Raw genomic sequence first — 15031 nt, forward strand, 5'->3', positions numbered from 1 at the left:
AAAGCCAACAGGGCCTGTGCCTTCAGGAAAGCACAAGGTACACAGTTAAGCCAGATGTGTACTGCACTTAGGACATGTGGCCTTCCAGAAACCACATCCCTAACTGAGCCTGGTGTCAGTTTCTTAACTCCAGTCCTGTGTGTACATGTTTGTGGGAAAGTGGTCTAGAAAGGTAGAGCAAGAGATAGGGGACGTTGTGTAGTGTTTATTTTTATAGTCTGTGGGTAGTAAAGCTAGGAGTTCTATATTCAAGGAGCATTATACCTAGAAAATCAGTTTGTCCTTGTGAAAACTCAACGTGCTGTTTTTAGCTTTTTTCTGCATTTGCAAGGAAGGCAAGTCATCCCACAAGTATCTTCTTATTTTATATAATTCTCTTTCAAACTTACCATTCGTGTGAAGGAAGAAAGAAATCAACTCAAAAAACATTTGCAGTAAGGGACCATACTTGGTTTAAAATATTTATGAATATAGTGCCCTCCATTTTTTAGTTTTAATTCTGTGATTTACTGAAACTAACACGCCCCGCCAATAGAACAATGGTAAAAATGTTCTATATCTGCACTATCCAAAATATTAGACATTAGGCACATGGGACTATTGAAAATTTGAAATGTACCTAGAAAATTATTACTTTTATTAACTTTTTAATTAAATTCAATTAGAATTAAAGCAGCCCCATGTAGCTTGTGGCTACTGAACTGCTTTCATTATGCCATTCTGGTCAAAATACCCCTTTTCTCTTATCATTTAGGAATGAGTCTGGTCTCATGCAACAGAAAACCCAGCTGGCAGTTTCTAAACCCATCAATGAGTGCTTATATGAGAAAAACAGAATAGAGGCATACAGTCCAGGACTAGGAAGTGGCTTGCTGATGACTTCAGACACCAGGCTTTTTCTGGTTTCTGGCTCTGGGGTCTCCATTTTTTTTTTGTTGTTGTTGTTGTTTTGGCCACATGACTATAATGTGACCCCCTCCAATCAATATGTTGAAGTTCTAAGCAAAAAGACAGTATCATTAGGGGAATGATGGACAAAAAGCTCTGCCAGTCAAGTTTGTCTTTGTCAGAAAAACAGAATCTTGCTCAAAAGACTCACCTAGCAAACTATGTCTCCTGGGCCAGATCCATGTTACAAGTTCATCTGCAAAGTCAGAGAAGATTGAAAAGTTAAATATTTGCCTAGGCACATGGGTATGTTGTCCCAGATCAGGGTCCCATTGACAAATGTGTCCTGCTCCTTTCCCAATAATTAATAATATTTCAACACTGTATGTCCATTTTAATTTCTATAGTCAGGCAAAAGTATTGATTAAAGGAGAAACTGAGTGGAATCTTCATTGAATTGTAACATGCACACCATATATCATGCCAATAGCTGTTTATGCCAAACCAAAGGCCATGCTGGGTACCTGGTATTATGCCTTCAGATCTGTCAACCCAAGTACAAATTCAGTCTATTTCTAGACATAACATCAATCCTGGTCATAACATATGATGCTTGGCTGATATTGCCAAGTCCAAATAGTTTATCAGACATTTATAAGCAGGAAGTGAAGTGTTTGTAGAGTATTAGCCTGCCATTTCTTGCATGGTGTTTGTGATGAAGGCAAGAAAATAACAGTTCTGGTACTGATTCTGTGAGTATTGAAATTGGCAGCATGCTGCTGTTCTCATTTACAGTAAATTGGGTATTGACTTTTCAGGACAAACCCATTGGGTTTACAATCAAAACAGGGTTAGCCTGCCTGGCTGTGAAAACAAGATTTTTTTCCCCTATGACATGCCTTTAAGTGGTATGTCAAGTTAATAACCCGTAGAGGTGACATTTCCTTCCTGATTGCGGCTACTGCCATGTGTCTCACAGCTACTTGCCTATTTTGAACTAACATTTTCTTTATATTTAATCACATATTACAATATGGAAAGAACAGAATCTTTCTACAATGGTTGATGGAGAAGTAATTTAACAAACTGTTTAAATTATGAAAGAATATGTATTTCTTCACTGATCCAAGTAGGGGTGATCCCACATGAACAGGACCACACAGATGATAATTTTACGATGCAGCTGGGCCTACAGGGAATGCATCTCATGATTGGTGTGGTTGATTCATGAACATCCAAGTTCCACCCCACGATGCTAAATTTTACATGTGGATACTTCAGGAGACAGGTGTACAAATATATGTGTTAGAAAGAATGTTCTAAGGGTTATGTAGAGCCCTCTTATATTACCACACAACCTAATGCAGTGCCTGACACATTGTAGATGCTCAGCGATGTTTGTGGAATTCAATAGCCACCAGGCAAAGCTAATCTAATTGACTTAATACACCAGCCTTGCTTCTCATGACATTTGTCCTGGATATATTTCAGGTGCAAAGTGAAGACTACTGAAACAAACTTCAAATTTGCCATTTCCATTAATTTTCTCCACTCTTTGGGTTTGTTTAGGACTCATTAATTCTAATCAGAATTTAGAGCAGGAAGAACCCTGCAACAGTGTAAGCAAAGGTTGCTCCTGATCTATGGAATGAGCACATGTTTGTCTATTTGAAGCCAGGTTCTGGTACACAGAAGAGTAGAAATAAGGGCCCTGGACAATTCTCTAAAGCAAAGGCCAGTTAACTTTGGTTGTAATGGGCCAGATGGTGGATGTATTAGGCTTGCAGGCCACATGGTCACAACTACTCAACTTTGCTGTTGTGGGAACGCAGCCACAGCCAATACATGACTGAATAAGCCTGGCTGTGTTCCAATAAAACTTTATTTACAAAAACAGGCAGTGGGCCAAATTTGGCCCACAGCCATAGTTTGCCAACCCCCCTCTCTAAAATATTATGGCCAATTCAAAACACTCATTGCCTAGTCTTTTTCTTACTCACATACTCTTCTCATAAAACCAGTTACTGAAATCAATCTAGTGGAAGTCATTTAAAAATCACAGTTTGGGTAGTATTTAGACTTCTCTCCTCGAGAATGTGTTAAGGAAATAAAGCAGTGGCCTTCACAGTGATAAAGTTAACCAAATGCCAAGGAATCATTTTCCTTATGAAAGAAAATATATATTCTTAGGTACAGTTGATTGTTAATTATGGTCTTCTGCATTTGAAATATCACCTATAAATTGAGAAATGAAAATATATCTGTACCAATATTTTTTTAAAAAAATAACACATAAAGATATCTTATAAAAGAAAATGTACATATAATTATTTTAGTCTGATTTGTTATAGAATAATAAATGGTGGCTCACACCTATAATCCCAGTGGTTCTAGAGGCTGAGGCAGGAGGATCGCAAGTTCAAAGCCAGTCTCAGCAAAAAGCAAGGCACTAGGCAATTCTGTGAGACCCTATCTCTAAATAAAATATAAAATAGGGCTGGGTGTGCGGCTCAGTGATTGAGTGCCCCTGAGCTCAATCCCCAGTACTAAAAGGAAAAAAATCAGCATTTTTCCTGTTGGATGCCTAAATATAAAACTATCTGGCACCATGTAGATGGTGCTTGCCAAAGTTTGGGTCACAGGCCAAATCTAGCCCCTGCCTGTTTTTGTAAATAAAGTTTTATTGTAATCTGGTCATTCCCATTTGTTTACAAATTATTTACAGCTGCTTTATGCCACAAGAGCAGAGTTGAGTAGTTGGAATAGCAACTGTCTGACCCAGAAAGCCTAAAAGATTTAGCATTGGACAATTTACTAAAAAAAATAAATTGCCAGCTGAATCCTTGCCCAACACATACACACAAAATAAAACTACAACTGTTCTACTTTTTAACATGTTTTGCTTCATGTTCAGGTATTGTCTACTTAAATCTCCTAAACATATTTCCATGATAACCTGACATAAATCCATACTGACTGGCTCTTGACACATTAGTTATTAAAAGTAAAAGCAGTAACCAGCCAACCGAATATTTTTTGGATTGAATTTTTCCATGTTAAGTATAGTAATCCTGGTGGGCTTATTTTTTAAAGGTTTGTTTTAAGTCAAGCATCTCCAAAATGGTATCCCAGTGGTGTTTGGTTCTTTACTGATGAGCACTCTTGACCCCCACAGCTCCCAACCCTCCCACAATCAGAGAAGAGCTCTGCACGGCTTCATATGACACAATTACTGTCCACTGGACCTCTGATGATGAATTCAGTGTGGTCTCCTATGAGCTTCAGTACACCATATTCACCGGGCAAGCCAATGTTGTTAGTGAGTATCTCATGGCCTATTTCCTTCTCTATTTTGTGGCTGTCTTCAGATGGTTTGCATTCTGAAATTCAACATCAAAGGAAGACAATGAAGGAAAGAATTCACAATATTTATTGGCTTTTCTTTCCTGACCAAGAACGTGATAGCACTCAATTATACTGCACTAGTAAAAATAGTTGGCCAAATATCGATGAAAATTAATGACCTCCAGCAAACCACATGGATGAATCTTACAAACATATTGGTATAGGAAAGAAGCAGGAAACAAAAGAATATATGCAGTGTGAGTTCATTTTATCAATCATAACTTAAGATCCAAATAAACTGGTTTGCTTAAAGATGCATTCATAGGTGTTAAAACTATACTTAACCAGGATGATAGTTACCTGTTGTATGAGAGGGTGAATGGCATCTCTGGGAATAAGTATATCGTGGTTCATGGGGTTAATGGCAATTTCTGAGTGATAATTTCATGTTTTAGTCATTAAACCATACATTTGGTTTTATGTACTTATTTGGGGTGTTATTTCACAATTTTAAAAAAGAAAGAATTTAATAAAATGAATAGCACTAACTATCTGGTAATTTGGTGCCATCACTTCAAATGTTACTAACCAGCCCCACCTGGGAAGAATTTCTTACCTTACCAGCAACACAAGGAGGCCCCACTCTTGTGGAGGCCTATGTGATATTTAGCATCATGGACAATTTGGAGTTTTCAAATTGCAGTAACCATTCAGATGAAATAGAGGAAACACTCCTATACCCAACAATTATTTATGTCCAATTCAGGAAATGGTAAATGACCAGAAGAAGTGGCTTTTCAGGGGAGCAAGTTTGAAACTTCCGCAGCAATGAAAAATACAACACATCAAAGTAGAATAGAATAGAATAGCAGTCACTTTTTAACAGAGAGATGTTTTGAATAAATCCATATCAACTTAATGTGCTTTTATCATATAAATCTTTTCTCTCTTTACTGTTCTTTGCTAGCACAAGTAGTTCTGAGGCACATGATGCTTAAAATAGAAATTAGGTTTAGAATTAATTAAAGGAGTGATGCAAAAAGATCCCAGCTTGTAAGTGACTCAAATGTAAATGCCCATACCAACCAGTGGCTCCCCCTACATCCCAGAAGCCACTTTTCCCAGTTTCCTTTCCCCTACTCTCTCACCTTCCTCCCCCTAGTTGTTCTGCCTTGGAAACTTTAATTAAAATCTTGTCATTTTCCAAGAATGTGTAAGCTTTGAGTGGAAGGGAGAAAGTCATGAAATGTTATGTGAACAACAGCTTTGGCAAGCTGGAAGTAGGTAAGCAATAGAGAGAAAGAAGTGATATGTGAGACAAGAAAGTCTTGCGGGAAGTTATAGTTAAAAGAATTCTTGGGGGAGTTGGTGACTCCCCAGAAGCTAGCTAAGAGTATGGCAGAGAGCAGAGTCATCAGAAGTGAATCTGGAAAGACATAAAGTTTGGGCACCCTGCTGGGAGACCTTACCTGGTTAAGGCTCACTGGGGATTTTGGTGAGGAAGTGAAAATGAAGAGTGAGAACTAGAGCCAGAACTCAAATCCATATCAGTCTGCTCCAGAAAGCACATGTTATCAGTCATCAGTCACTGAATCCTAACTCACAGGCAAGAGCTCGATTACAGAAGACTATCCAGGCTGCACCATGGTTTTGTTTTCCTCTGTGTGCTTGGGAGTTTTGCAGGGCAGTGGTGTGTTCAGGTGTACAATTAAAAACTGACCCAGGAGCACTGTGCAGAGTGCAGTGGAACAAGGCAGGACTAGAAGTAGAGATAGAAACTAGACATTCATAGTGTTGCACTGAGTCAGAAATAGTACTTCCAGAATTACTTCTTTGACTCTTGCCCATTTCCCTGGAAACATCTTTCTGCCCTCAGATATTTGAAGTGTTTTTTGAGAAAAGTCTGAGAAGCACTACAGTGGCAACAGTTCATTCCTAATCTCCTAATCATTCCTAAATATCATTCCTAATCTCCTGGTATATATATACACTGCTGCAAATCATGAAGAAGTACTAATTCTCTAAATTCCCTTTGTGGATGTGCAGACAATGCACAGTTCTCTGCCTTGGTGCTTTTTTTTAAACTAAATATTATTGTCTGAAAGATCTTTCTATTTTTTCACAAATAAACAATTTCTTCATTAATTTTTGAGGCAGTGTAGTCTCCTATCATAAAGACAGGCTAATTTATCCCATGTTCTATTGATGATTACTTACCCTGTTTCCAATATTTTGACCTTAAAAACATTGCCTCAATGAATATTTGTGAATATTTCTCTTTCACACATGGGGGATTCTATGTTTAGTATAATCTCTTGAGGTGCAATTGCTAGGAAAAATTTATTTGCATTTTAATTTTGGTTGACATTGCCAAATTGCCCTTCAGAGAGGTGACATATGATTTTTAAATGCATTTTCCCTGCTGTATGAGCTTATATTTCCCTGATCTTGGACATATATACCATGAATTTAACAGAAGAAATCTGATTTAAAGCAAGGTAAACATGTAACATCTACATAATTACATAATAAATCTGAGACCTAACTTAACTAATATGGAGACTGTAACACATTAACTGCTATATCATGTGGACGGAAAAACAACAAAAAGAAGGAAGTAGAATTAATATCTTTTTCTTTAAAAGAATTATTTTCCCTATGCTGTGTGGTGAACATTACTAGTGTATTAGGTAAAGTAAACCAGATATCATATCAACATAATGAAGATGAAATTCAAAAGATGGTAGGCGGAGAGTGACTAGTACAACCAGAAAACAAAAACATTTGGAGTCATTTTATACCAAAAAGGTGATTCCTGGCCCCTGTGTGGAACATTATATTTCTCTTAAATCACTTTTGCTTGGTTCAAGAAAAAAAAAACAATATCAGTTTTCTACTGCTGTGAAATAAATTTATCAAAACTTAGCAGCTTAAAACAATACCATTTATTATTTCAGTTTCTGTGGGTCAGGAATCAAGGCACATTTGAGCTGGTTCCTCCTCTTAGGGTTTTGTGGTGTAGAAATCAAAGTTTTGTCTGAATTGCATTGTTGTCTAGCAACTCAACTAAGAATGAATTCCTTTCCTAGGTTCCTTAGATTGTTGGCAAATTTTATTTTCTTATGTATTCATGGCAGCTTGCTTTTTCAAGCCAGAATGGAGAGTCTGTCACATCAAGTCTGTTACTTCTAAACTCACGTTTAAAGGGCTCACCTGATGGTCAGACCCACCCAAAATAACCTGCTCAAAGTCAACTGATTAGGGGCCTTAATTGTATCTACAAACTCCCTTCACCTTTGCTATGTAATGTAATATAATTGCAGGAGTAATAAAGGTGACAGACCATTGCACTTGGCCATATTCTATAGTTTTGAAGTGGATCATGGATCCTGTCATGAATATTAGGGAGTGGGGATCCTGTGGGCTACTTGATGGCATATAAAACATTGTATGGTTTTGTCTCTCCCCATATTTCTTGAATCAGATTATCATGGGAATTTCATAAGTAGATAGTCTTGGCTTGACCTGAGGGGACTTTTATCACTTGGTTCTTACTGAGTCGAATATCATAGTAAATGCTTGTTGCTCATGTGTCTTGAGGGACTATTGATCATGGCTGCTTTGCATGGCAGTCTAATAACTGGGACAATTCACCTGCTGCTTTCTGTCTCATCCTCCCGCTATCCAGCTCCATCTATTCTCTTAGGGATTGTAGACGTAAAGGTATGAGGGCAGGCCCAATTGCACACATGCATTTCAAGCCTCCAAAGCAAGTTCCCTGGTTCCACCCCAGGTGAGAATGAGAGGGCTTGTAAAGGTACATGATAAAAGTGTGAATACAGTGAGGGGGAAGGAATTGAGTTGAGAAGGCAATTCACTTTAGAACCTTAACTCAATGCCAGTGCTGCATTGCATCATTCAAGTGAAAGATATGTATTGTTCGAAACAAGGTTTCTTGGTTGGCTGAACTATGACTGACTTGACTTAGCGTTATTGGTGTGGAAAATAATACCAACCCATGATGCAGAAATGGAATAGATGACTCAAAAAGGCCATGCCTAACAAAATTCAACAAGAGCAAAACTACTCACCATGATGAACTCACAACTTTATGGTGGGTGATTCCAGAGGAGGTATTTTGTTCCTGGAAATGAGTCACCACCAGAAAATGAATGCAAATGGCTGCATGAAGACTATGGACCTGCCTTGTTGAATGCACAGTTACCAAAAAGACCCTTTTTCTAGAGATAACTAAAAAACGTAAAGCTGCTGCTGCTGATAAAACTGGGACACTCTCATAGGATTGTTCATACTTTATTTTAGCCAAGATAGTGAAGTCTTGATGTCTACAGGATAAATTTGCAACAATGAGAGAATAAATTCAGATAAAATCTGAGATGCAAACATTTTTAAATTTGTTTTCTTCTTAAATATCGTATGCATTTGTAGTGACCAAGGGAAACCTACATTCAATACCTGACTTTACACCTCCCTAGCTCTGTAATCTTTGGCAGATTAATGCCCTACAAATCTGTTTCCTCATCTGTAAGAGGATAATGCTTTAACTTCACCTAGTTGAGATAATAAACAGTAAAGGCCTTAGCCCTGTGTTTGCCACAGTGGTAACACATCTGTATTCAAAGTTAGTATTCCTAGAAAAATAGAAACTGCACTCACCTACCATTGCCTGATATTTTATGTCATAAAATATCAAGGCTGATATTTTATGTCATATGATAAATGTCAATTGTGTAATTTGCCAGGATAATCTCCATGTGAAAGGCCTTTCTTGAATGTACCATAGTATCATTGGAGAAGTGTTGTTTGCAGATACTGTATTGAATGACAAGATCTAACAGTAAAACTCTACTGAAAATGGAAAGATATGTTCAAAACTTGGCTGTGGCTCCTCATGCCACTAGGAAGTCTTTTATTATTACTAGGTCATGGTTCCTTCACTAGGCATGAGTTATAGTTAATCGCCTTCAATGGCTTTAGTGAAGAAGAATTAGATAATGTTAATGAAGCTTGTTTAATCATAGGCTCACTAATGAAATGTACAATCCAATTGCAACATTAATGATGTTAATTTTTTATTTTATTTTTATTGGTAGTTATGGCTTATTAAGATGTTGATGAATTGCTTATTAATATGTAGATGGGTATTTAATTTTATAATGCTTTCCAAAGCTACACTTAATATATTTTAAAAAGCCACATTTCTTTAAGCCATCATGGCATAGTAGTCATTTATTTTAAGTCATTTTGAAAACATTCATGAAAGTTATTAAACACATACTATTTTTACAAGAAAGAAGGAAAAGGTTATTCATTTATGTCCAATCTGTTACAAGAGACACAGGATGTTAGCCTCTCCAAAAGGTGTCCATATTGCATGATGTTTTATACATAATATTTTGTGGGAAGATGGCAGTTGTCTTACAAAGGCCCTGAAGTCCCAAATGTAATTAAGATCTTAGAATGAGACCCATTATGTAGGGAACTGCTTCTGATCCATTGTGAATGAAAAAAAAGTACAAAATTGAAAAACTCAATTAGACTTCATTATGGACTAATTATCTTCCAAGTTCCATTGTTGTTTTAGTACTTTAAGCTGAATTAGGTGAGCATTGGAACACCCTCAAAGATGATAGAAAATGAGTTTGGAACAAAGTGAAGTTTTAGGCAGGATGATTGGGTGGGTGTTTCATAAAAAGATGAATAATACCTGGTCACCAGTCCTGACACAGTGGGATGTCAAGGCAGAGATGTCTCACTTAAACACACTCAGCATCCAGCGCCATATGCAAGAAGTTAGATGGTACTGGCCTAAAACCAACACTAGCAATGCAATAATAGCACATGTTAAGTTACCCACTTACCTCCATCCCCCAAGAGAAAATTGTCAATAATGTTTTCTTGGCATTTTTAATCAACTGCTCAATTATGTCCTGGTAATAATAATATAAAGGTAAGATGAAACAGTAATAATTGTTAGTATTTATGAAAGTAGATTGCTTCAGTGTAAGGCTAGCCAATAAAATTTTAGTACTCAATAAACATTTTGTTCTTTTAATATTCAAGGAAAAATTAGTGGCCTCTTCAAAATAATCAGGATAGTCAGAGTCCCTTTTTTGTTTGGAAAAGTTTTCTGAAACATTAAATCTTCATTAAGATTTTGGACTGTAAGCCAAGTTACAGTTTGCAACCATTTTAAACATCTGCTTTATGATGTTGCTGAAAGCATTCCCCACCACATTAAACCCAGCCTTTGGGTTGTACAGTGATTTAAAGTTTATTGAAACATTTTTACATTTGCTTTCTTTGACCACAATGGTCACTGTATTGTAACATACGCAATTAAACAGGAATAGTGTAAAACCAGTGACACTGATAGGATTCTCATTTGAATCTACTGAATGCTGTTATTGTTTTTATTCAAGCCTGACTGCTGTTGACAAAGATCTGGGAATTTAACTGGATTATCCTAGGCAATAGAAAGGCTAATTTTTGTTTTATTACTATCATATTAATATTATTAAATATTAAAGTGAGTTATAGGCCTGTTGGGGCTCAAACCTCAAAATGACCCTTCTTTGGTTAGGTTAAAATCTAATATTTCACTGTGGTACTATACAGAAGTAGAATTTATTGCAGACAAGTTCAAAGAAAAGGGAAAGTGAGAAAGACCCAAAAGGGATGTATCATAGGGAGATTCCTATGTTACTGTATTATTTTCTTTTTAGGGGAGGGTCTTAGATAAATGGGACTTCATAGGAGAATGCAGGGCTGAGTTTGGGAAAACTGGAAAAAAGTGGGTGGTACCTGTGGTTGAACTACTAAATCTCCAAACACACACACAACACACACATATACTCACATACTCTCACACATTCAACAAGCATAAAGGAAATCTGGAAGTCCTCTGGTGAAAATGTTCACAGGTGGAAATAAAAAAGAGGTGACAGAAAATTCACAAAGCCAAGGATATATGTGTGTGTGTATAAAATATATCATATATCATATATATGATATATATAATATGTGATATATATGTTATATATGTTCTGTCCACGTATATCCATATGGAGATATATTTTTACAAATACTCCCTAGAGTATACCTGAAAATACTTTGCACTCAAGATACAAATCATATGAAGTCAGTTTTCACAACTGACAAAATACAAATAAAAAGTTCTCATCTGTGAGAATACCAGAAATCATTTTAGCTCAAAAGTTTGAGAAAGCATTTAGTACAATTCAAAGACAGCCTTCAGGGAGTCTGTGCCTATCTTGCTATGCAAATATTTGTAGTTCAGTATATGTATGCATTTGTGAATCTCTTTTTTTTCAGAAAGGTTTTATTAGATTCTCAGAGGTAAAACAAAACAGCAACAACAACCAAAAAAAAGATTAAGGGGAAGCTTCTTGAGAGCCTGGTAAGGTATAAGTTGCCTCAAGATCAAAGAAACTAATCTTTTGACTTGCAAATCAGCGAAAAGGGAAGGATAGGGGAGGTGAGTTTGGAGACCTCAGGAAGTAAAGAGGTCCAGCCCTCTCCTAGGAACTGGTGGTGGAAATTCAACAGAAAGGAAACTTCATGACAGCCCAGTCACCAGGGGGCTGGGAAAGGTCCTTTTGTAGTGGAGATTGATGGGTGAAGAGAGGAGAGTTGGGCCTGATACCAAAAAGATGTTTTCAGCATCAGCCAGCTGCAAAACAAAATCAGCTTCCTTTTTCCTACATGTTCTTCCAAGTGTCATAAATCCTTGGCCTGCTCCTCAGTCCACATCCTGCAGAATATAGCCAGAAGAGCAGTCTTCTCCATTCTGGAACCAGCCATCTCAAGGATGCAGCTGGTGAAAAATCCCTGTGGATGCTTTCCCAAGATCTTCACTGGGGCCTGAGCTCCCTATAGGTGCAGCTGCTCCAGGGTTTTTTCATAATATGATTCCTGAGTTCACATTAATACAGCATCACAAACTACCCTTAGCTCTCCCATTGGAGATTGGTAGGGGGTTGACTGATCTCTCCTGGGCTTGCTTCTACATTGGCCTGGTGGTAAGGGTGTTCCTGTGCTTCATCAGTTGGGATGAGCACACTATACCAAAACTGTTGTCCCCATAGCAATGGCAGGGGTGCATCGGGTCAACAGAAACCCTCAAGGCCTTGCAGTGTCTCCTCTTTCAATTGGTACATTGTCAGTTTTGGCTTCACCCTATTAGGCAAAGCAAGTTACATGACTTGGGGCATATGTCAAAGGAAAGAACTATTCCCCACCTCTCTAGATGGAGCAGCTACAAAGACATGAAGGGATAGATACAGCAGGGTGAAGAACTGGAGGCAAAAATGCAATCCACAACATTTGTATTAGTGAAGTATGTTTCTCCATGACTCAGGTCTCCTCATGAGCTGTGTGTCTCAGAATTGATGAGATTTAGAATTTGACAACCAGCATGTTATTGGGGATGAGGGTGGAGTGGGAGGAATAAATGTTTGCTTTCACTTCATTCCCACAGCACCTAAAATCACACCATGAACATGTTTAGTGCTTAAGATTCCAAATAGAATAACCTTTGCTGCTCCAATTCACAAAGACCAGAATTTGCAATACAGCAATTCTAAGTGGTCCATCCAGAGCACACAATAGGAATATGTAATACAGATTGCACCCCTATCATAGATAGGACACAGAGCACTCATTTATTGGGTGTCCCTTAGAGAAAGTGACTAAGCCCTTTACTTGCCAATTCTTTCAGATATCCTAAAACTATGCAAACATGGCCCATGCTTGCACCTATCTGTTTGACTTTACAGGTCTGTGTAATTCGGCTGATAGCTGGATGATTGTGCCCAACATCAAGCAGAATCACTACACGGTGCATGGTCTTCAAAGTGGCACCAAGTACATCTTCATGGTCAAGGCCATCAACCAGGCAGGCAGCCGCAGCAGCGAGCCTGGGAAGTTGAAGACAAACAGTAAGTGCTGTGAATTTAGCAGAGTTGTCATCTTGCATTTGCTTACCTTTCAGCTGACTCTGTCTCTCACTGTCCATCCTCCCCACCTCTCCTCTTTCTTTCTCCCTCCCTCCCCCGCCCCCTTTCTTGGACATCAGTGGCACCTCAGAAAAGCAAATACCGAACCAGTGTGGAGTAGTGGGTTCCAAAAATGACTCAAGGCCTTCAAAGCTATGAGGCTGTTAATCTCTCAGCACTTCAGTCTTCTCTTTTTTTCATATTTAAGGAAATCATTCTGAAGGAGTTCTTATGAGAAATAGAATATATAGAGTAGGGGACATAGAGTAGGAGCTCTGTAAATGGTGGACAGTTTTCTATATCAGGAAAGCAAATTAAGCTGGGTGTGGTAGTGCATACGTGTAATCTGAGCTACTTGGAAGGCCAAGGCAGGAGGATCATAAGTTCAAAGCCAGCTGGGGCTATGTAACAAGACCCTGCCTGTCTTGAAATAAAAATAAAATAAAGAAAGGGCTAGGGATATAGCTCAGTAGTAGAGAGTAGTAGCGCTCCCCTGGGTTTAATTCCCATTACAGAGGTAGCAGGTGTGGAGAGGGAGAGAGAGAGGAAGGAAAGGATGGAGAAAAGAAAAAAGCAAATTCTCTGTTTTATTTAAGATGTCTGTCTAGGTATGTTGTTCTCAATCAGGGGCGATTCTGCCCTTTCAATTCCTATCCTGTCCAGGGGATGTTTTTGGTTGTCACAACTGGGGAGTGCACTACTGTCATCTAGCAGGTAGAGGCTGGGGATGATAGGAACTATCCCATAATACACAGGACAGCCCCCAGTGCAAAGAATTATCTGGTCTATACTTTTGTCTCATGGTACTGTCATCTCTCTGTCTCTGCCTACATGTGTTTTGTTTTATCCTCTCTTTCTTTTACATCTTTTTGATCTAGAAATGCAATGCAATGCAACACAGTACTTCTGTGCATAAGACCTCCCCAGAGAAAGCAAATCAGGGTGTATCTACATGACACTATATTGTGCTGTTGCCAGCCAGTCTACAGGAACAATTAATTGCTTTCAAGAGGATCCCTCATTTAACCATATCTTTGATTTCTCAGTGCATTGTAGAACATGTTTTGGTCCTTAGAAGAACATCAAAGGATGGAACAAGAGCATTAGATTAAAATTTCACATAAAATCTGCACACACTGCAGAGGTCTATACACCCTTCCACCTGCTTCACCTAACGGTAAAATCTTACCTAACCTCAATACCTTTGACATGACCAAGAAATTGATATTGGTGTTTTACCATTACCTAAACTGTAGATTCTATTCAGATTTCACCATTGGTGTAACTGAATTGCTGTCCCAGCATCCAATCTAGAATCTCAGTTGCATTTAGTGTTTCTTCACTTTTAAGATGGGAATATATTAGTTTCATTTATAAGCTGTCACGAAGACAAACTCATAAATAATTCTCATAAGAAAACATAACATGATGGCATGTTTTTTATGGCCACATGACACACAGAACAATACTTTGTGTACACTTGGATGGATAGTTTTGATTTGCATTTGAATATGTATTTAATCTTTCAAAAGTATGTTTGAATACATAGTGTATTTGAGATACTGTGTAAGATCCTGAGAATAGTATGAATCTTCAACTCCTTAAGATGTGTTCTCTCAAGGATTCACAGCATATGGGGGGAATGAAGCAAATAAATGCTTAGTTACCTTTCAGTTCATGAAGAAGTAACCATGTATATGCTGAATTTATAGGGGTGAGGGGCACCCCTGCATAGCCTTGAGGGCTTTTTCAGGTGGGGG

The 15031-nt window shown here is 38.0% G+C and overlaps 1 protein-coding gene and 1 long non-coding RNA gene across 11 annotated transcripts in view; one reads left to right on the forward strand and one right to left on the reverse strand.

Moving 5' to 3' along the window:
- Positions 1-15031, forward strand: part of Mid1 (midline 1) — a 586678-nt gene that overhangs the window by 557537 nt on the left and 14110 nt on the right. For all 7 annotated transcript variants that reach the window (XM_078035129.1, XM_040286113.2, XM_040285948.2 and 4 more), the window contains exons 7-8: positions 4064-4207; positions 13053-13214. In XM_078035129.1, coding sequence (XP_077891255.1) covers positions 4064-4207; positions 13053-13214 — 306 coding nt within the window. The remainder of the gene's footprint in view (positions 1-4063; positions 4208-13052; positions 13215-15031) is intronic.
- The window catches only part of LOC120889882 (uncharacterized), a 316936-nt gene that overhangs the window by 98770 nt on the left and 203135 nt on the right, over positions 1-15031 (reverse strand). For 2 of the 4 annotated variants that reach the window (XR_005734103.2, XR_013431924.1), the window contains exon 3: positions 1100-1144. This is a non-coding gene — a long non-coding RNA (uncharacterized LOC120889882). Of the gene's footprint in view, positions 1-447; positions 999-1099; positions 1145-4133; positions 4269-15031 lie in introns of those variants that run through there. The other 2 variants (XR_013431925.1, XR_013431926.1) reach the window with 2 other exon arrangements.

This window comes from Ictidomys tridecemlineatus, chromosome X, assembly GCF_052094955.1.
Source record: "Ictidomys tridecemlineatus isolate mIctTri1 chromosome X, mIctTri1.hap1, whole genome shotgun sequence".
Classification (NCBI taxonomy): Eukaryota; Metazoa; Chordata; class Mammalia; order Rodentia; family Sciuridae; genus Ictidomys; species Ictidomys tridecemlineatus.